This window comes from Argiope bruennichi, chromosome 1, assembly GCF_947563725.1.
Source record: "Argiope bruennichi chromosome 1, qqArgBrue1.1, whole genome shotgun sequence".
NCBI classification, from domain to species: domain Eukaryota; kingdom Metazoa; phylum Arthropoda; class Arachnida; order Araneae; family Araneidae; genus Argiope; species Argiope bruennichi.
This window is the reverse complement of record NC_079151.1, coordinates 102,076,796-102,096,843: the sequence shown is the minus strand read 5'-3', so window position 1 is coordinate 102,096,843 and position 20,048 is coordinate 102,076,796. Positions and strand designations below refer to the sequence as shown.

The window sequence follows — 20,048 nt, the reverse complement described above, 5'->3', positions numbered from 1 at the left end:
GTTGTTGTAATTGTAAACAGTTTTTTTAAGTTGATAATTATTTTTATTCTTTTAATTCTCAAAAGGATTTGAGTTATTTTCCAAGATCCATTCGACTGTGAAAAACATAAAAAGTAAAACATTTGTTATGTTGTAATGAATGAAGATAATTGACATTAGCTGAGAGCTAATGTCAATTATCTCATTGACATTAGCTAAATTATAAAAAAAAACTGTAAATTCTGTCTTCTTTTACTAATTTTAATTTCCGAAGGCAAAACATTCGCATTCTATGTCAAATTAAGACAATTAACTTTAACATAGATATAATGAAATTAAACTTTGTAAAGGTCGCATACTTACTTCGACAAATAAATAATTAAATTGATTCAAGATCATAGTAGGCGATTCAAAGTAAATTATTTTTATCATCGGAATATTAAAACTTTTGATGAAATTTCTAAATAAAATTTAACGTAAATATTCGTCTACAAATCATGTTAAATAATTCAAAGGTTATTTATATTTTTATTTACCTCTATAATATGAAGCCATTGAACATGAGACTTTAGAAACAAGTAAGTAGTATTGTATAAATTCAAATTTAATATGGAATTTGCGATTTTAGTCTTTTTTTGAAAATTTAAAATGGTCTTGCAAACAGAAATATCATGGCATGATACAGTTTTAGGCCTGATTTGTTTATCATTATTTTATTTTAAGATTTACTCTTTATTATTCAGAATGATACGTACACACAAAAAAAAATTGCCAAAGCAGTTTAATACCAACGCAAAAAGTGTAATTAAAAAAATGGAAAGCCTTTTTTAAATATTCTGAAAAATATTTTCAAAATTTATTAAAAATGAATAGAATAAATGGATATAAAAATAATAATACAAAAAAGCTTTCTTTTTTATTTTAAAGTGGTGTAAAATATTTTTCCATACAATAATATTCCCCGAAATTATTAAATAACTGCTCTTAATTTTCCATATTTTTAATTAAAAATTAAATAAAAATGTTTAAAAATACTTTTATAATGCTCACTTATTACTATAGAGTATACATTAGGAGAATATTCAGCAGGTTGAGAAAAATAAAACTGTATACATGCACTTTAGATATGGAATTTAGTACGAATGAACGTACTTTCCAAACATAAAACAAATGAAAACGTTTCACCGTAACTGGTTGCCATTTCTTCATCCTCTTGTATCTTTTTTTATCTCCATGTCCATCCAACTGTTTGAATAATCATAAATATTATAGTCGCAGGGGCATGGAGAGGTGTTCTGTATCTTTTGCTGATCAAAGCGGCATTTCTGGTAATCTAAGTGATATTGGCTTGTTTTACCCCATACAAGATATTAAGCATAAGTAATAAAGCATGTTGTATCCTTTATGTAATATGCTTGTTTTCCTTTTTAAATACTTGAGTTTCCTTCATACGCATAATTTAATTTTTCAGCTTCCCTCTACTACAATCGACAGTAAACTTCTCGTTTAAAGACCTAAACATCAATCGTCATCATTGTCACCAGAACATCGATCTATTGAAATATGGAGCACATCGTGAAGGATGTATTCGGAATTGTGGACTATGTTGTGTTTGTCCTCATGCTGCTTATTTCTGCAGGGGTTGGCATATGGTACGCCATAGTCGATCGAAAAAAAACTGATCCACAGGAATTCCTGATGGGCGGTCGTTCCCTCAGTGTTTTCCCTGTGGCTATGTCCGTTCTGGCCAGTTTCATGTCAGCCATCACATTGCTTGGTACACCAGCAGAAGTGTACCGTTACGGTACGCAGTACATGATCGTCAATATCGCATTCTGCTTCGTGGTACCAGCCACGGCTTATCTTTACCTTCCAGTCTTCTACAACCTGGGAGTCACAAGTGCATATGAGGTAAGCATTTTAATCTTTGTTTAATATGTATACAGGCCGTCCAGTAGCAACTGATATCATTTTTAACCAATGACCCCGATTTTTAGAAAAATATTTTTTATTAATATTAGTTGTACACATTGTGCAACTATAATAATGTGGCAAACGTGTTACTTTCACGTCTATTTTCTAAAGTTTTACAGAAAGCTTTTCTTAAAGTTTAGATTCTACATTTTTTTATTCCTGATTATATACAAAAACTACTTCAGAGGTACTCCATTGTAAAAAAAATTAATCTCCAGTTTCTAATAGAAGACGATACTTTTTTGAAAGCGCACTCGTTAAAAAATGTTTTAAACCATAATTATTTAATAGTGGATTCTTTTCGAGAGATGGTACCCTAGGGAATTTAATTGTAACTACATATAATGAATAATTTCTTACAATTGAATAAAATTTTCTATTTGTTTAAAGGGAATTTTTTGAAATACAACTTTATATGACCTTGGAGTTCTCATTCGATAGCTGTATTTGCAAAGTATCTGCAAAATTTCTGCAATTCGCAGTTGGATGACATTGCTTATTGGTCACAAACATTTCCATTTTTATCTGTTCCTTCTAAATTAAATATTCTTTTAAGCTTTTTGATATTGTTTTAATTGTTAATTATTTTCATTGGTTCTTGTTTCTTTCGCGTGGAATTCAACTTAATGAAAAGGAGGCTGCATCTATGTGACAAAAACACAACACGATACTTAAAGAAAGAGCACAAATCGAATAACACTGACGGAGAAAGCAAGTTTCTGTTAGAATTTCCTGGAAAAGCAATTCAGGACGGTTGCTTTTCATTTTAACACTTTTTTTCTTTCTGGATTATTTCTCTGATCATTCTATTGTTAACCAATAAGTTCAATTACTTGCCAATATTCTTTATATACCTACCAAAAGAGCCTTCGGGTAGGAGAATTTTGACAACTATTCTGGTACAACCCGTTTGTCGCGTCAAATTGTAGTTTTGCATAGTAAAAATACGTAATGGTACTTTCATTGCATTAAGTTATTGGACTGGTCATCCAAAATAAGATACAAGATCATACCGGAAAACTTCGTACCAGATAAAAGAACAGAAATAAAATTGAAAGATTTGATATTCAGATCGAAATAAAATTCTATTAACTTGAGAGAGAAAGCTTAAATAGAAGTAATTGCTATTTTAAAATACATGAAGTAAACCGTCCAACTTAAATTTTTTTAAAACAATAACTATATAACTTTTGACGATATAACTTTTGAAAACTGCTTTTAATTAATTTTTAATTCAAACGAAATTTTTGAAATTCCATTTAGATGCCTTTTTACTGAAGGAACAGAGGTAAATATGTCCGCATTATTTAATGAAGGATGTTACTTTTCCAGATAAAAAAAGGGCAATTATCAGTTCTATTTCGAAAAAAACTGATGTTTAAATTTATTGTTTTAATATTCCAAATCGTTTCTACGTTTCTATATGGCATTTATTCAAAAAATGTAGCCCAAATAAGATTTGAAACCTGCCTATATATATATATATATATATATATATATATATATATATATATTAAAAATAAAAATATTTATCAAAATCCAGAGTCATTATCTCTACTCTACTGTCTTTTAATATTCAATAGTTTCAGGGTTTTTTAATATCTACATCTTTCTTATTTAATTTTTTTCTCCCTGTTACATCGTATTGAATACAAAAAAATTTTTTTTTTGGAGAGTCATGGTTTAAATGGGCAACTTAACAAATCAAAGAAATAAAAATGCTATCCTGTATTTACTTCATTTCAAAATATAATTGAATTAGACAGCTTTAAATCTACAGCCAGAGGCTCTCATATCCAAGAGATACAATAAATAACTGAATTGTAACTAACGTTGAAAACTAACTGAAATTTGATATTTAATGACGTTTTTCTTCCTCCTTTTGACATTTTCGGTAATGTTTTTATTTGAGCAAAATTCTGATATTTTCTAAATTTAAATAGTGACCCAGATAACCCCTGGGACTCGAACCCAGGACTCTCAGATCGCGGGGAAGACGCGCCTACCCCTATGCCAGAACGCCGGCAAGATCTGTATATTGTTATGCACATTAATTCCCATTCGAAGAGATAATAATTGCTTTCAAAAGACACAAAATAATTACCAGACTGACATAAACAGTTATTTTGAAATATATATTGTCAACCGAAAAGTGTAGAATAACATACTATTAGATTATTGATGTATTTACTATCCACTTTTAACGACCAGCAAGTTTGCAGGAAATATTGATTGCGTTTTATTTTGATTAAAATTATTGTGTATTGCTTGATGTTCGTAATTTCCTCAACAAATAATTTGTAATCATCAAATTGGGAGAGACATTAAAGCAGCATTGCATCTCTTTAGAGCGTACAAGAACTCTCCTAATGGACTCGAGTCCCTTGACATCATAGCACCATAAAAAATTTTAACATCTGGAAAATAAAAGATTAAATATCTTTCAAATTCGGCGCTACCTTTTGAAATAATGTAATTTCACTTTCTGATTCTTGGTATTAACTGCAAACGTAATAAGAATTGCTCTTCCATAAATTTAAAAAATAGAAGAAAATCTCTCAAGTAGATATTTGATAAAACGATGAATGCGATTTGAATTTCATTTCAGTAATGAAATCTATTGTTGAAAAAAATAATTAAAAAATATTTTTGATTAATTAAAATTCTAATTAGAATTTTTTAAAGTCGTTCTGTGTGTACGATTCTCACTTTTTAAAATATTTCGGTAGCTGTAAATATAATATCTGTAATTGTTATGATCTGACCAGGAGAATACCAACGTACACGCATACAAACATCCTTTTATTAAGCAAGATTTTAAGTTGCATGAATTTTAAATCTTTACGCTTTTTTAAGTTTCAGAAAATTAATTCATTCGTACTTCAATTATAATTGAAACTACATGTAACTTATAAGATTGCGTATCTATTGATAGCATGAATTAAAAAAATCATCAATATTTACTTCGTTCAATATTTTTTCAAATTATAAACTTAAGATTATTACTATAAAATCTTTCAACATTTATTAGAAATGAAAAGAATAAAATATTTCTAAATTTTTTGTTTTAAATTCTAATCAAACTTGCTATTTAAAATACAATGCATTGTCTTGTATTTAGCACTAATAAAAGCTCACACATCAGAAAACAAGATTTTAAACCAAAATATTTCCAAAATTTAAAAACCATGTTTAGGAACCTAAACGAGATTCATTTTAAAAATGATATCGATATATTTATAAACAGGCATATTGCTTCAATCTCAATGGAATCTTCTATATTTTAGAATAAGGATGATTATTTTTAAAAAGTCTACTAACCATATGCTGCTATTTCTTCGAAAGTGTTTTTTATATTCCTGATTTTTGTGTACTCCAGTTTTATAACCACAAAACAAAAATAAATGAATTTCCGAAATGCATATATGTAATTCGTGAGCAAAATTTCGTAATCGAAGTTGACGAAATTCAGTTCTTCTTCTTCCTAGGTAAAAGAACTTTTATGTAATTTAATATTCGAGTTTAATACATTTCCAAGAAAATCGTTGCCTTCTGCATTCAATAATTTTTCAATAAAATAAAAAAGTACATTTATTTCGTCATCTCCTATCTTAAACTTGACCGTTCATCTCAAAAATGGCGCGTGATATTTATATTTTTCTAATAAAAAATTTCTCAAGGTATTTATAAACGTGGACACTGATCATTTTTAAAATATTGTGTAATCTGCTTTACAAAATTAGAAAATCTTTTTCGATAGAAGTATGTCATTTGCCCAGAGATAATCAAATATACTTCCACAAAATCAAGAGCTACTGGGCTCTTCCCATTACTGCTTGAAACTCTTTACAAAATATAAGCAATGATATCCATGTTAAGAATCAATTAGTGAAATAATAAATTACCTCATTTTGTGTATAGCATTCTGTTATATTTATTTGAAATTGAAAAATATAAAGAAACTTATTTTTTCATTTAACCGTTTTACGACAATAAAAGTTATTTATTGGGCCGTGAAGGCTGCTTTTCAAGGTTACAATTTATTTCATATATAAATGATCTGAAGTTTGTGGTATCTAAAACTCTTGAAAGATTTCGGTAATGTATTATTATCTACAAATATTTTCAAACAAAATTGTGGACATAATCCGGTTTTTAAATGTTCAAAACTAGTAAAAAAATATATAGAGATATATAAATTGATCCTGCACAGAACATTTAAAAAAATATAGCACTCCACATTTTTTTTAAATTCTACTTTCGTTATTATTTTTTTAGTAGTATTTAATATTTTATGATGTAGGAAACTTGATTTGGCATTTGTCCATTCCTCTAAAAAATTATGTGATTTCTTTAATTGTCTCTCAATAATATCCTAATAAATCAAAACCATTATGTATACTATTTAAATACTGTTTATTTTATTAAACCGACAGTTCTGTTTTTTTATAACAGTCGAAATAAGAATATGACTTTTAATAAAATAATTACAAGTATTTTAAAAAATTAACATTTGTTCTGGCAGGTAATCTTGCATTTATTGAAAAGTTAATAAATATTTGATAACTTTATATGCAGTACTAAATTATTTTGATTATGTTTTATTAACATAATAATATAAACTATTAGCATTTGCTTTGAAAGGTAATCTCACATTAGTTATAAAAGCTTATAAATAGTGGATAACTTTAATATGCAAATACCCAATTATTTGGACAAGGTAATTATACCTAATAATTCAAATTATTAACATCTACTCTGAAAGTTAATTTAACATTGATTAAAGATAATAAATATTTCTGATTTTTTATATGGAAATACTCACTTATTTTAGCAGATATATTTTATTAGCATGATAATACAACTTATTAACTTATTATTAAATCTCACATTAATTATGAGATTTAATAAATATTTGCTAACTTTATATGCAAATAATCAATTTCAAGGTGAAATTTCAATGAAATGAATTGACGTGCAATGGAAAACAATTTAATATTTATGAATTTTTAAAAAAATGTTTCGAGGCTCTTAAAGCATTTCTGTTCAGATACATTCTATATTACAAGTACGTAATGAATCCTAATGATTAATACAACTATTATAGCTCTCTATTACTTCATTATATAGCTCTACAAAAAAATATGGCATACTAAGATCATTTTTAAGCTCATTGATATAAATAAACATCTACTTTATTGTGGCGTGAAATAGAATGTTAATGGGATAATCAATTTATTTTGTAACAACATATCAAACGTTAAAGAGAAACTTCCAAATTCTTAATCACACGCAGCCAATATGTAATCTTCATTGAAATATAGATTTTAATTCATGTTTTTCTAGTGATTTCACTAATGCCGTATCATTATCACTATTCATTTAATTCCAAGGCAACTGTAAAATCGTAACATTTCCAAATCTTAAATTCTGTCTGCATTACCCTTGCAAGTATGACTATTCGTTGTTCCTGTTAGAAAATAACTGTTCTATAAATTATCAAAAGTAAATAAATGGAATTGATAAATAAAAATTTCGTTAAAATGATGAAAAATAAAAAAAATAAGCCATTTTATTTCTTTATATCTTGGGTAATGCCTCAGTCTTTCAAATTTAAATATTAAATTCATAACTCAAGTAGAGAATGTTCGTAAAATTTGAGAATCTTCTTTAATAAAATTACAGCACTTGTAATATTATGAAAATTTATTATGAAATTTTAAATAATAGAATTTAAAAATTTCATAAAATAATAAATAATAAAACACCTTGTATAATTTTATCTTAGCAATATCCGGAGCAAGGTTATAGTGTCACAGGTTCAAATCTCGAAATTCATAATTCAAACATAATTATTTGCATCAAAAATAGAGAATGTAAGTGAAATTTTACAATATCCTTCATTAAAGTAATCATTCAGAATGAAACTACAGAACTTGTTGATAAATTATGAAAATTCAACAAATAAAATTTTAAAACTCCATACAATAAATATTGGAAACTTTTTTATTTATTTTTTTTTTCGATAAATCTAGAGCAATGTCAATATCCACACGTGTTCACATCTTTCTCAATTTAGAATTCTTAGGAATCATTATATCGAAAGTGGAAAACATAAATGGAATTTTATAGTTCTCTTCCATTTAAAACACATCTGTCGTTACGCAACTTCTGAGAACACAGTTATTAAAGGCAAACATCATTGTAAATCAGCTGTTCGTGAAATCACTCTCTGTTCAATACATAGAGAAATAAAAGAATGCGGAATTCCCAATAACAAAACTCTTTTGTTCAGCTAAGTAGCATGATACATCCTATTTCTTACAGAATACAACATTATTTGCCTAAATTGCAAAATAAATATTGAATTTCTGTAATGATTTTAGCAGCTGATTTTCCAGAAAAATAAATATCCTTAATCATAGAATTTCGGTCTTTACAAAAATATAAAGGAGAAATTTCGATTTTTAAAACATAATTGGTAATAAAATATTGTATGTAGATCTGTCATTAAATTGAAGTAATAAAATATTCAATGAATACGTAATTTTACAAATAATGTATTTCAAAAATTATTAAATTACTTATTTAAAATATTTACTTAAATATTTTAAAATCATCTGCCATAGAAATCGATTTTGTAATTAAGAATCGCTATCATGTTACCTAAAAGAATTCGAATTACTAAATGAATAAAGTCGTTAAAAAATAGGAAGTTATTTTATTTTGTCTTTACTTTTTTCTGCAACATTTTTGCATACTTTATTTCCTATTATTTTAATTCTTTTTGTAATTTTTTCTTGGATATTTTTATTGTTTCTCATTTCTTTATTTATTCCACCTGAATTTTTTTTTTTTTTGAATAATTTTTTCTTCCTTCTGGGAGTTTTTTTTTTTTTTTTTTTTTGACTTTTTTTTGACTTTTTTATTCCTGAAATTTCTTTGCTCAATAGAAAAAAAAATAAAAAATCATTAAATTTTTATCATTTTATTCGAAAATATTCAAATATTTTTGGTTCAAATATTCATTCTTCGCTCTGATGTAAAATAATAACAACAATGGTTTATTTAATATTTTTTTAAATACTACAAAATATTAAATTAATATTAAAGCAGAAAAGAATGTTTAAAGATAAGAGAATTTCAAATACTCTGTTGCCTATATTCATGTAGAGTTTATTTCACAATATAAAATAAAGTTATAAGTTTTGAGTTTATTCATTTTCAGTTCCATTAAATTTTTTAATAAATAAAAACTTAAATGTATCTTTAAACTCATCAGAGTTTAAAACTTCATTTTCGTTTCTATCTATAATCATTTTTAAAAATATAATATCTTCCCACATTAGAAGACATCTAAAAATATAAAAAATATCTACTTTAGAATCATTTTCTATCATTTCAGAAATTGTTTTTAGGAAGAAAGACAATAAATCAATAGATTCCACTTTTCCGAAATGAGCATTGATTGTCTCAAAAAAATGAAACTCGACATTTTGCACTTTGATCAGTTTTGATCGCAAAATCTTTTGGATAAAAATGTTGGTTATTAAAGTTTTTTTACTAAACATGACAAATTAAATTCGTGAAAATTTAAATTTAGATTTTGGAATTTCTTTATCATTACGTTTATTGACTTAAACAGCATAAGAATAAGGATTTGAACAGTTAAAAGCCTTTTCTAGTTGGAAATATATCAACCAGAGACAAATGTGACTGTCTGCAGTTATGATTACTCAAGATCCAGTATTATTGTATAAAAATGCTAAAAAGCTGTAAAGCAAAATAGCTGTAAACCACATGTTGGGAGATAGTAATTTTGAATAATTGCCTATTTCATGCAAACTCGTGCACTTGAAGACTTTTAGTGTAATATTTGTAATAACAATCGAATTCCAAAAAATATTCAGATCAATAATAATATGAGCCATATACCAAACAGCATTATAAAATGTCTTATATTGCAAACAGTAAATCAGTTTGTACAGATACAAAAAATAAAAATTATGTATATACGTTCAAAACGGATTTAAACTGAAAATTTTAGTTGTTTCTAGAAGTGAAGAACCAAAAGACACATAAAATTAAGTTTTAAGTCACTTTCCAAATGCCCTTGAATTGTGTTGGATACACTTTTATGCTTATTGAATCTTAATAATGATCTCCTTGAATAGAAAGATTCTATAGTAGAAAAATTTAATTGTATGTATATTAACTATCTATATTGTTTAAATAATTACAATTTTTTAGGAGGGCATAAATTAGCGTCAAACTTATTTCAAATTTTCGTGAAAATCTTATATCACGGAAAAATACAAATGTTTAATGTGTGACATAAGAGCGTGAGATAGTTCATTTATGATTATGATTAAAGACACCTCATGTATATCATCATATTCTTTATACGTTAAATAAAGAATATGATGATATACATTAATCATTACATTATGTTTTAAAATCATTAACATTCTTTATTAGAAAACCATTGCAAAATTCCATTACTAATATGTTGAAATATATAAAACAAATTATTCAGGGGTTAAATAAAAGGAATTTATTTGTACTGTGTTCATCTTTTTATTTTAAGTTATTTATTTTGCCCAATTTTTGCAGTATATATTGTTTGTATAAATGCGATTCTGCCCATTTTTAATGGATGACTTAATAGTATTGTTTGCCTACAAATAAATCGTGTAAGTTATATTCGAAATATCTGACAATCTTTAAAAATTAGTGTGTGACACTTGGTTATATTTAAATATATATATACATTATTTTTAGAAAACTTATAGATTTTTGTGCCAAATAAACAGCATTTTTTTATACTATTTCATTTTTTAAAAAATTGCAGCAGAAGCACATTTATTGCTATATTTGTGATGAACATGCCCTATCAAATACAATTGGAAATAATGGTTTTTCTTCTATTTAAAAATACTGATTTCTTTACGCATGACAAAGAACATGGTAAACTACAAAAAAAATTCAAGATCCAGAGTTAGAAGCACTATTTCATGAAGCCATCCAGAATAAACGATCAATTAACAGCTGTATAGGAAAATGTTGACAACTATCTTCAAAAATTAATGTGTTACTTCTGGTTAATAATTTTCAAAAATGCCATTTTTAACTTCAAAAAATCATATATGTAGAGCTTTAAGTCAAACAAATAGAATTTGTTGGAAGTATTGTTAAATTATTGCATCGCAAAGAAAACTTTAGTAGGAACATATAGGTTGCCACTGGATATTTATGGTGAACATAATCGAATACAATTTGCCATTTAAAAATGATCATTTCAATATATATAATAAGTAATGTACTTGATGTGAACTACTCCAAACCTGTCAAATAATTAATGGAGAATGATGCAAACAAACAACAATTGATCCATTTAAATCAAACATTAAAACAGAATCGTTTCGAATTCACAGAAAGACATAACAAATTTGTTTTCCAACTCAAAAATGTTCGCCCACATGTTCCAGATCAATTTACAATCACTTAACTGGAGTATAAATTCCTATTCACCGTATCCTAGATGTTGCTCCTTTAGAATACTATTTGTTCCGTGCCTTGCAGAATGCCTTTTCCTTGAAAGAAGTTCAGTCCTCAAAAATAATATTAAAATTGTCTTATCACTAGATTACATCTAAAGTAATAGTATTTTTTGTTAACGGAATTCGTTATTACCCAATAGATGGATAAAAGTTATGATTTTTGGAAAGAAATGTTTTCATAACAAATAAATGTTTTTTTTAACTTGAAAAAAGAATGAAGTCATATTTATACACCCAACGTTTATACATGCTTTCATTCGTGTTTTATATATTCTACGCTTAGTTAGAGAGAAATTTCACTAATTTTATTAATTATGTGACTATTTATTTCTGATTTTCAAGCTAACCGGCTAGTCATTCCTTGTGTGAATTCTCCTCCTGTAATTGCACACTTTGCATAAAATATTAGTCCATATTTTTCCCTTCTATAAAAAAATATTTTTCTCTTTTACAGTACTTGGAATTGAGGTTTCATAAAGCTGTAAGAACTATCGGATGTATTGTCTTCACTGTACATATGGTAAGTTTGCATAGTCATTCACTTACATTACGGTTTTCCCACTCGCATTATTTAAAGTTAAAGAAACAATGTATTCAACGTATTGCATAAAAAAATTCCAACGTGTTTATACATCTGAAAGATGATATCGATTCGAATTTCGATCTTCGCGCATAAGTGTAGTGCCATTCAGAACTTGCAAATCAGGTTTGCTTTAAATGCGTGCTGTAAAGTTCGTGTTATTTATCTTTGAAATTTGACATTTGAGTTGATATTAGCCAAGAATGCTTTTAAGAAGACGAAGAAGCTATTATCAACAGCTCATCGAATATGAACGAGGTCGTGGATTTTCTTTCCGCGATACTGCCGAAAGATTTGGCCAGAATGTGCATGATTATTGGGAGCAGTGGTCAAGGGATGGTACTGCCTCAAGAGGACTGGGTTCCGGACGACGATGTGGCACTACTGAGAGGTAAGCTCGCCGTATTCGGCGTACAGCTGTGGCACATCGTACTGCGTATGCGGCAGAAATTCGAGCTGCACTTGGTACCGCAGTGACACAACGAATTGTTAGAAATTGGTTACTTCGAAGACAGCTTCGAGCCAGTTACCCTGTAGCGTGCATTCCACTGACTCCAAGCCATTACCGTTTGCGACGCCAGTGGTGTCAAACCAGAGCTCATTGGAGGACGGAGTGGAGATCTGTTGTGTTTTCTGATGAAAGCAGGTTCTGCCTTGGTGCCAGTGATGGTCGTGTGTTGATCAGAAGGAGGCCAGGGGAAAGCCTACTACCAAATTGTCTACGGCCTAGATACACTGGACCTACACCTGGTGTTATGCTCTAGGGAGGAATTTCCTATGACAGCAGGAGCACTATCGTGGTTATCCCAAACATGCTGACTGAAAATTTGTGTGTCAGTCTGGCAATAATTCAACCTGTAGTGCTCCATTCATGAACAGCATTCAAGGTGGAGTTTATCAACAGGATAATGCTCGACCTCATACCGCTGTTGTAACGCAACATGCTCTACAGAGTATCAATATGTTACCTTGGCCTGCGAGATCGCCAGATCTGTCTCCAAGTGAGAACGTATGGGATATCATTAGACAACAACTCCAGCATCATCCACAGCCAGCACTGACTGTCCCAGTATTGACAGAACAAGTACAACAAGCATGGAACTCCATATCACAAAGTAACATTCGGCACCTGTATGACACAATACATGCACTTTTGCAGGCTTGCATTCAAAATTCTGGAGGTTACAGGCTTTTAATGTAGCAGCATTTCACATTTGAAATGCATTTTCTTCAGTTTAAATTAACTTGTGATCTTGAAAATGTAATCAATTAAACTTGTTAACTACATAAATGCATTGTCCAAATTTCATTATTCTACAATAATTTTTTCTTGGTGTTGGGATTTTTTTCCGCCAGTGTATAATATATAATACAAAAATAAATTAAATATATATTTAACAGTAAAATTAATATTTCTTCAATAATTTATTTAATAATTTTTGAAACAAAATACTAAGCAAATACGAAAAAATTTGCTTAATATGAATAATCTAAACGGTGAATATCCTCGATCGAAAAGTGAATACTTTTTAATATTCCTTCAAATGTTTTTATATTCGTAAAAAAAAGCATTAGAGAAATTTAATTTGGCAAAAATGTAGGCACCGGTTTATATTCCCATTAGTTCATTTGTTAACGAAATATGCAGGCTTCACAACTGCATAAAAGAGAATATGACTTCATTTGACCTGACTATAAAATTTAAAAGTACGCTCATCAATGCTTATATGATTACTTTTGAAAGACATACAATCACTTCTTCAGCTTATTTTAATTTTTCTTTCTTTTTATTCTTTTAGAACACCATCATACAATGTACGTTTTTTGTGTACATGTACATTTTTTGTATATATTTTTGCAGCAGAAAGTTTTAATTGAAAATTAAACACTCTGTACTTTAAAAAGCATATTTAAATATTTTCTTAAATGAATGTAATTCTTTAAACTCCTTCATACATATGACTATTTACAATGTAGTCATTTTAAAATCATATTTGGGTTAAACATGATTTTAAAATTGGGATTTGAAACATTTTATAAAAGATTGGTTGTAAACTTTTTAAAACATTTTTCTCAAATTTCACCATCAGGTAAGACATTCAGTTCAAAGTGATCACGATACTTTTTGAGTGAGTAAATCTATCCCCGTTTTTAAATAGCAATGGAAATGCAGCAAAATTTATTCATAAAAAAGTGATATTAAATTAAAAATGAACTCAATTGTAACATATAGTAACAAATCAGTCTCTATCCACTTTTCTCACATTTTACAACCAAATAAGACACCAAATTTAAATATGGTCTGGATACTTTTTTGAGTAAGTAAATGTCTCTCTGTTGTTAAAAAGCAATAAAAATGCAACAAAATTTGTACGTAAAAAAAGTGACATAAAAATAAAAAGTAATAGATTATTACATATAGAAACAAATAAATTTCGATCATTTTTTTTATCTCTATCGTTTTATTACTAACAAATATAATCAAAAATCTAGATTGAGAATTACTTCTTTAAATGATCACCAAATATAACAAACATAAGTATATAATTTCTTAAATCGAGACGAAATATAAGTGTCAGTGACACATTTTAAGCACTGAATTGATTAATTTAAATTAGAAAAAAAAGCTTTCTGAAAAAGGTTTTATGAAATGGTATATCAAAATAACAATCATTGTTTGGAAAATCTATAAATAGAGAAAATAATAAAAAGCATTTACATAACACCAGTTAGAATAATCTCAGCCACCAAAAACCCCTCGTTTATGTGATTGTTGAAGAAATAAAGAATGAGCATTTGTAACACAATATTAAACACATCCTTTTATCAGTTTCGTCAAGTAAATAGGAAATCGTCTTTTTTGATAGTTTCATGCTATCTTCTGTTTTGACTTAACCATTAAACTTCAAGTGCTTAAGATCATTTCAAATGGGAATCGCTTATTTCAAACCATGGAAGACAATGAAGCACACGGAACTCTATATTATCACTTTTCTCACACTATAAGCTTTATAACATGGAAAATTACCTTCCGTAGAAGTAAAGGCGTTAAACAAGAAGGAAAGCATAGAAGCGCACAGAATATTTTACTATCACATTTATACAATATAAGCTTTTCGTCATGACAGTTATTCTTATCAAACATGAATAAAAATGCATATTTCAAAACAAAAATGAATCTAATAATATTAAAATTATTATCTCTGATCATTTGAAGATACGTCAAAGAGCGTGGAAAAATTATCAAGCAAAGTTCTCTGAGAATGAGTACGTCTGCGCACAATTTACGATATTTTCCGATTTCAGGTATTTTATGGTTGGAATTATCTCTTAGAACAATTCACACCGAAATTAATATTTACTAAAATTTTTAACTAGAATATTTTTCTCCGTGCATCGATCCAAACTCAAATTCATCAAACTACTCTTTCTTAGATATATATCTGGTATTTTCCTGCCTAATGATATTAATTTCGTTCTGATAGCAAAAATCAGTAAAACTAGAGAAAATTATCCGTTATTCAATCAGTTTACAGAATTTTGGGGATTTGGTTATCAAAAATGCTTTTTGTGATTGTAACTTTTACCTAAGGCGATTTATTGTGAAATGACACCTAACCAATGTTTCTTAGGGATGTGGTAACCTATTGTTTTAATTCTTTATATATATTAATTCTTTAGGAGCTGGCCAACAAAAAAAAATAGGTTGGGTTTATAAATGTATTTATCGGACGAACAAAAATTGATTGTAACAAAAAGTGATTGTAACTTTTACCTAAGGCGATTTATTGTGAAATGACACCTAACAAATGTTTCTTAGGGATGTGGTAACCTATTGTTTTAATTCTTTATATATATATTAATTTTTTAGGAGCTGGCCAACAAAAAAAAATAGGTTGGGTTTATAAATGTATTTATCGGACGAACAAAAATTGATTGTAACAAAAAGTGATTGTAACTTTTACCTAAGGCGATTTATTGTGAAATGACACCTAACCAATGTTTCTTAGCGATGTGGTAATCTATTGTTTTAATTCTTTATATATATTAATTTTTTAGGACCTGGCCAACAAAAAAAATAGGTTGGGTTTATAAATGTATTTATCGGACGAACAAAATTGATTGTAACAAAAAGTGATTGTAACTTTTACCTAACGCGATTTATTGTGAAATGACACCTAACCAATGTTTCTTAGGGATGTGGTAACCTATTGTTTTAATTCTTTATATATATTAATTTTTTAGGAGCTGGCCAACAAAAAAAATAGATTGGGTTTATAAATGTATTTATCGGACGAACAAAATTGATTGTAACAAAAAGTGATTGTAACTTTTACCTAACGCGATTTATTGTGAAATGGCACCTAACAAATGTTTCTTAGGGATGTGGTAACCTATTGTTTTAATTCTTTATATATATTAATTTTTTAGGAGCTGGCCAACAAAAAAAATAGGGTGGGTTTATAAATGTATTCATCGGACGAACAAAAATTGATTGTAACAAAAAGTGATTGTAACTTTTACCTAAGGCGATTTATTGTGAAATGACACCTAACCAATGTTTCTTAGGGATGTGGTAACCTATTGTTTTAATTCTTTATATATATTAATTTTTTAGGAGCTGGCCAACAAAAAAAATAGGTTGGGTTTATAAATGTATTTATCGGACGAACAAAAATTGATTGTAACAAAAAGTGATTGTAACTTTTACCTAAGGCGATTTATTGTGAAATGACACCTAACCAATGTTTCTTAGGTATGTGGTAATCTATTGTTTTAATTCTTTATATATATTAATTTTTTAGGAGCTGGCCAACAAAAAAAATAGGTTGTTTTTATAAATGTATTTATCGGACGAACAAAAATTGATTGTAACAAAAAGTGATTGTAACTTTTACCTAAGGCGATTTATTGTGAAATGACACCTAACCAATGTTTCTTAGGGATGTGGTAATCTATTGTTTTAATTCTTTATATATATTAATTTTTTAGGAGCTGGCCAACAAAAAAAATAGGTTGGGTTTATAAATGTATTTATCGGACGAACAAAAATTGATTGTAACAAAAAGTGATTGTAACTTTTACCTAAGGCGATTTATTGTGAAATGACACCTAACAAATGTTTCTTAGGGATGTGGTAACCTATTGTTTTAATTCTTTATATATATTAATTTTTTAGGAGCTGGCCAACAAAAAAAATAGGTTGGGTTTATAAATGTATTTATCGGACGAACAAAAATTGATTGTAATTTTTACCTAAGGCGATTTATTGTGAAATGACACCTAACCAATGTTTCTTAGGGATGTGGTAACCTATTGTTTTAATTCTTTATATATATTAATTTTTTAGGAGCTGGCCAACAAAAAAAAATAGGTTGGTTTTATAAATGTATTTATCGGACGAACAAAAATTGATTGTAACAAAAAGTGATTGTAACTTTTACCTGAGGCGATTTATTGTGAAATGACACCTAACCAATGTTTCTTAGGGATGTGGTAACCTATTGTTTTAATTCTTTATATATATTAATTTTTTAGGAGCTGGCCAACAAAAAAAATAGATTGGGTTCATAAATGTATTTATCGGACGAACAAAAAGGCCAAAATATTTCATCAACAAAACGAACTGCTATTGTATATAATAGCAGTTCGTTTAGCGTCATATAAAGCTGCTAACAAGAACGTTATTATAAAGTAATTTGTAATAACGTTCTATATTATTTAACTTATGATGTTATCCAAGTTATCCGATACAAGACAATTAACGCTCTTTGATTTTGTCTTCCTGTTCTCCCAAAAATTAATTTGTTAGCTGTTCTTTTCAAGTTTTGAAGCATTCTTCATATAGAATTTGACAAACTTTTGGAAATAGTTGGTGTTTCATATATTTAAATATTAAAAACAGTTTTTAATATTATTCCTGAAGTATTCATGGATTTCTAGTAAATTATTCCTTTTAATATAACTGAAAAATAAGGAAATGATAATATTTTATTACCACATAATAGAACGTGAATTTTTTAAACTACTGTTACATCAAGTTTTCCGTTACCGTTATATTTGAGAACAAAAAAAAACCTTCTACCTAAACCATAAAGCAACAAATTAACCTTTTTAATTTTAAAAACCTTTCGAAAGCTACGACTATTATAAAATCACTAGGAAATCGGTTATAAAGAGAGAACAATAATGAATATGATATATAACGCCTCTTAAATTGCGCATTTTCATTGTTGACATTTGTTATCTAATTTCCTCTTTCCAACTTTTTAAACATTTACAACAAAATAAATCACATGAACTTTTATTATTCCCTTAAAATGTAATCAGACAGTAAAAAAAACTTTTAACTTAATTTTTATTCGTATTTAATTAATGAATTGATTTTTATATTTTTTTTAATCACAGATAGGCGAGAAAAATTGATAATTTATATGGTCGATCAAATGTTTTCCCTCGAAATGAAGATTCGAAATTTAAAGTACCTTATTTAAACTAATTTCATGTTCATGATATTTACTTATATCTATATAAATACATTTGATTTACATTAAAATATTATAACAAGATTTTGTCTCGACTGTTCAAAAGCTCAAATTTTCTTAAATATTGAAACTATCCAAGTCGCCTTAATGAAGATTTGAACTAACGACGATAAAATGCAAACGATTTTTTTTTCGATCTGAACCAGCTTGCAAATATATCAAACGACGGTTATTACTATTATAATCAAATTTATTTATTTAATCATTAATGAAAAATACTATATGGCAGTTGTCAAACCTGTTCCAGTAAAATTTTATTTGCTTCTAAAGATTATCTTTTTATATATTTTAGATTATGTATATGCCTGTTGTTTTGTATGCTCCAGCATTAGCATTATCAGAAGGTAAGGCAGATATAAAATATGTATTCAGTATTATTTAATATGATGAATTAATTACCGTAAAAATTCTTTAATATTGAATTATTAATATTACCCTATAGTTAAGATATAATTTGAGAATGTATATAAAATATAGAGCTCGATTGATAAAACACCACAATAAGTAACCTCGAATAAAAATAAATACTATTTTGCATAAATTAAGAAATATACAACCATAACACTGAGGTAAAACAAATATTTTAAAAAAATTAGCCTTCTTTAGAAACCAACTTATTTGCTCGGATTATTGAATTTTTAAGTAGTTAAATTATTGATGTAGTATGTATTTTTTTTAAAAAAAAATATCATGGTGTTTAATAAGATTGAAAAATTTTAACTTTATCAGTCTGATCAAATTATTACCCGTGCAAATTGAAAAGTATGTGAAATGTGAAATAAAAACAGAAGTGAAAATTCTGCTTCGGAATTATTGTCTAAATAAAGTATTTTTTTATTTTATTTTTGATGCTGACAAAAGCACGCAACTGAATATTTTGATAGATGAATTTGAATTTCCTCATAACATCGTGACAGTTTGTGTGTGTCAAACTAAACTTTAAAAAATAGTAAAGAAATAATATGGATATCATTAAAAATAAATTTTTGAATTTTAAAATAATGTGAAAACCATTTTTGTGAAATAATAATTTTGGAAGATATGATCAACAATTTCTATATATGAATCATATCAGTTACGCAATTTTAACATATAATTTTGGATAGATAAGCCTACTTTCCCTCTCAATTAATCTTTCTGTTTGACTCAATTTTTTTTTCTTTACATTTTTTTTTTTTTTTTTGAATGAGTTTTTGGGAATACGGTGAATCCTTTTCAGAATACCTCTAATAATAATTTTGTAGCTGTATTCTTTCCAAATCGTTGAATTAAAAGAAAATGTAAAAGCGTTCACTGAAGTAGCCTGAAGATTTGTTTACATTTGACTTTTGTCATTGATGTCAAAATTGATAAACAGATTACTGTTTTATATTATGTTTTTAATTTGATAAATATTTTAGTATATTCAGC

General features: G+C 27.5%; 1 protein-coding gene across 2 annotated transcripts in view; it reads left to right on the top strand.

Moving 5' to 3' along the window:
- Window positions 1-20,048, top strand: part of LOC129963241 (sodium-coupled monocarboxylate transporter 1-like) — a 51,142-nt gene that overhangs the window by 5,358 nt on the left and 25,736 nt on the right. For both annotated transcript variants that reach the window (XM_056077592.1, XM_056077503.1), the window contains exons 2-4: window positions 1,451-1,890; window positions 11,968-12,033; window positions 18,931-18,982. In XM_056077592.1, the coding sequence (XP_055933567.1) occupies window positions 1,543-1,890; window positions 11,968-12,033; window positions 18,931-18,982 (466 nt within the window). In that variant the 5' untranslated portion in view covers window positions 1,451-1,542. The remainder of the gene's footprint in view (window positions 1-1,450; window positions 1,891-11,967; window positions 12,034-18,930; window positions 18,983-20,048) is intronic.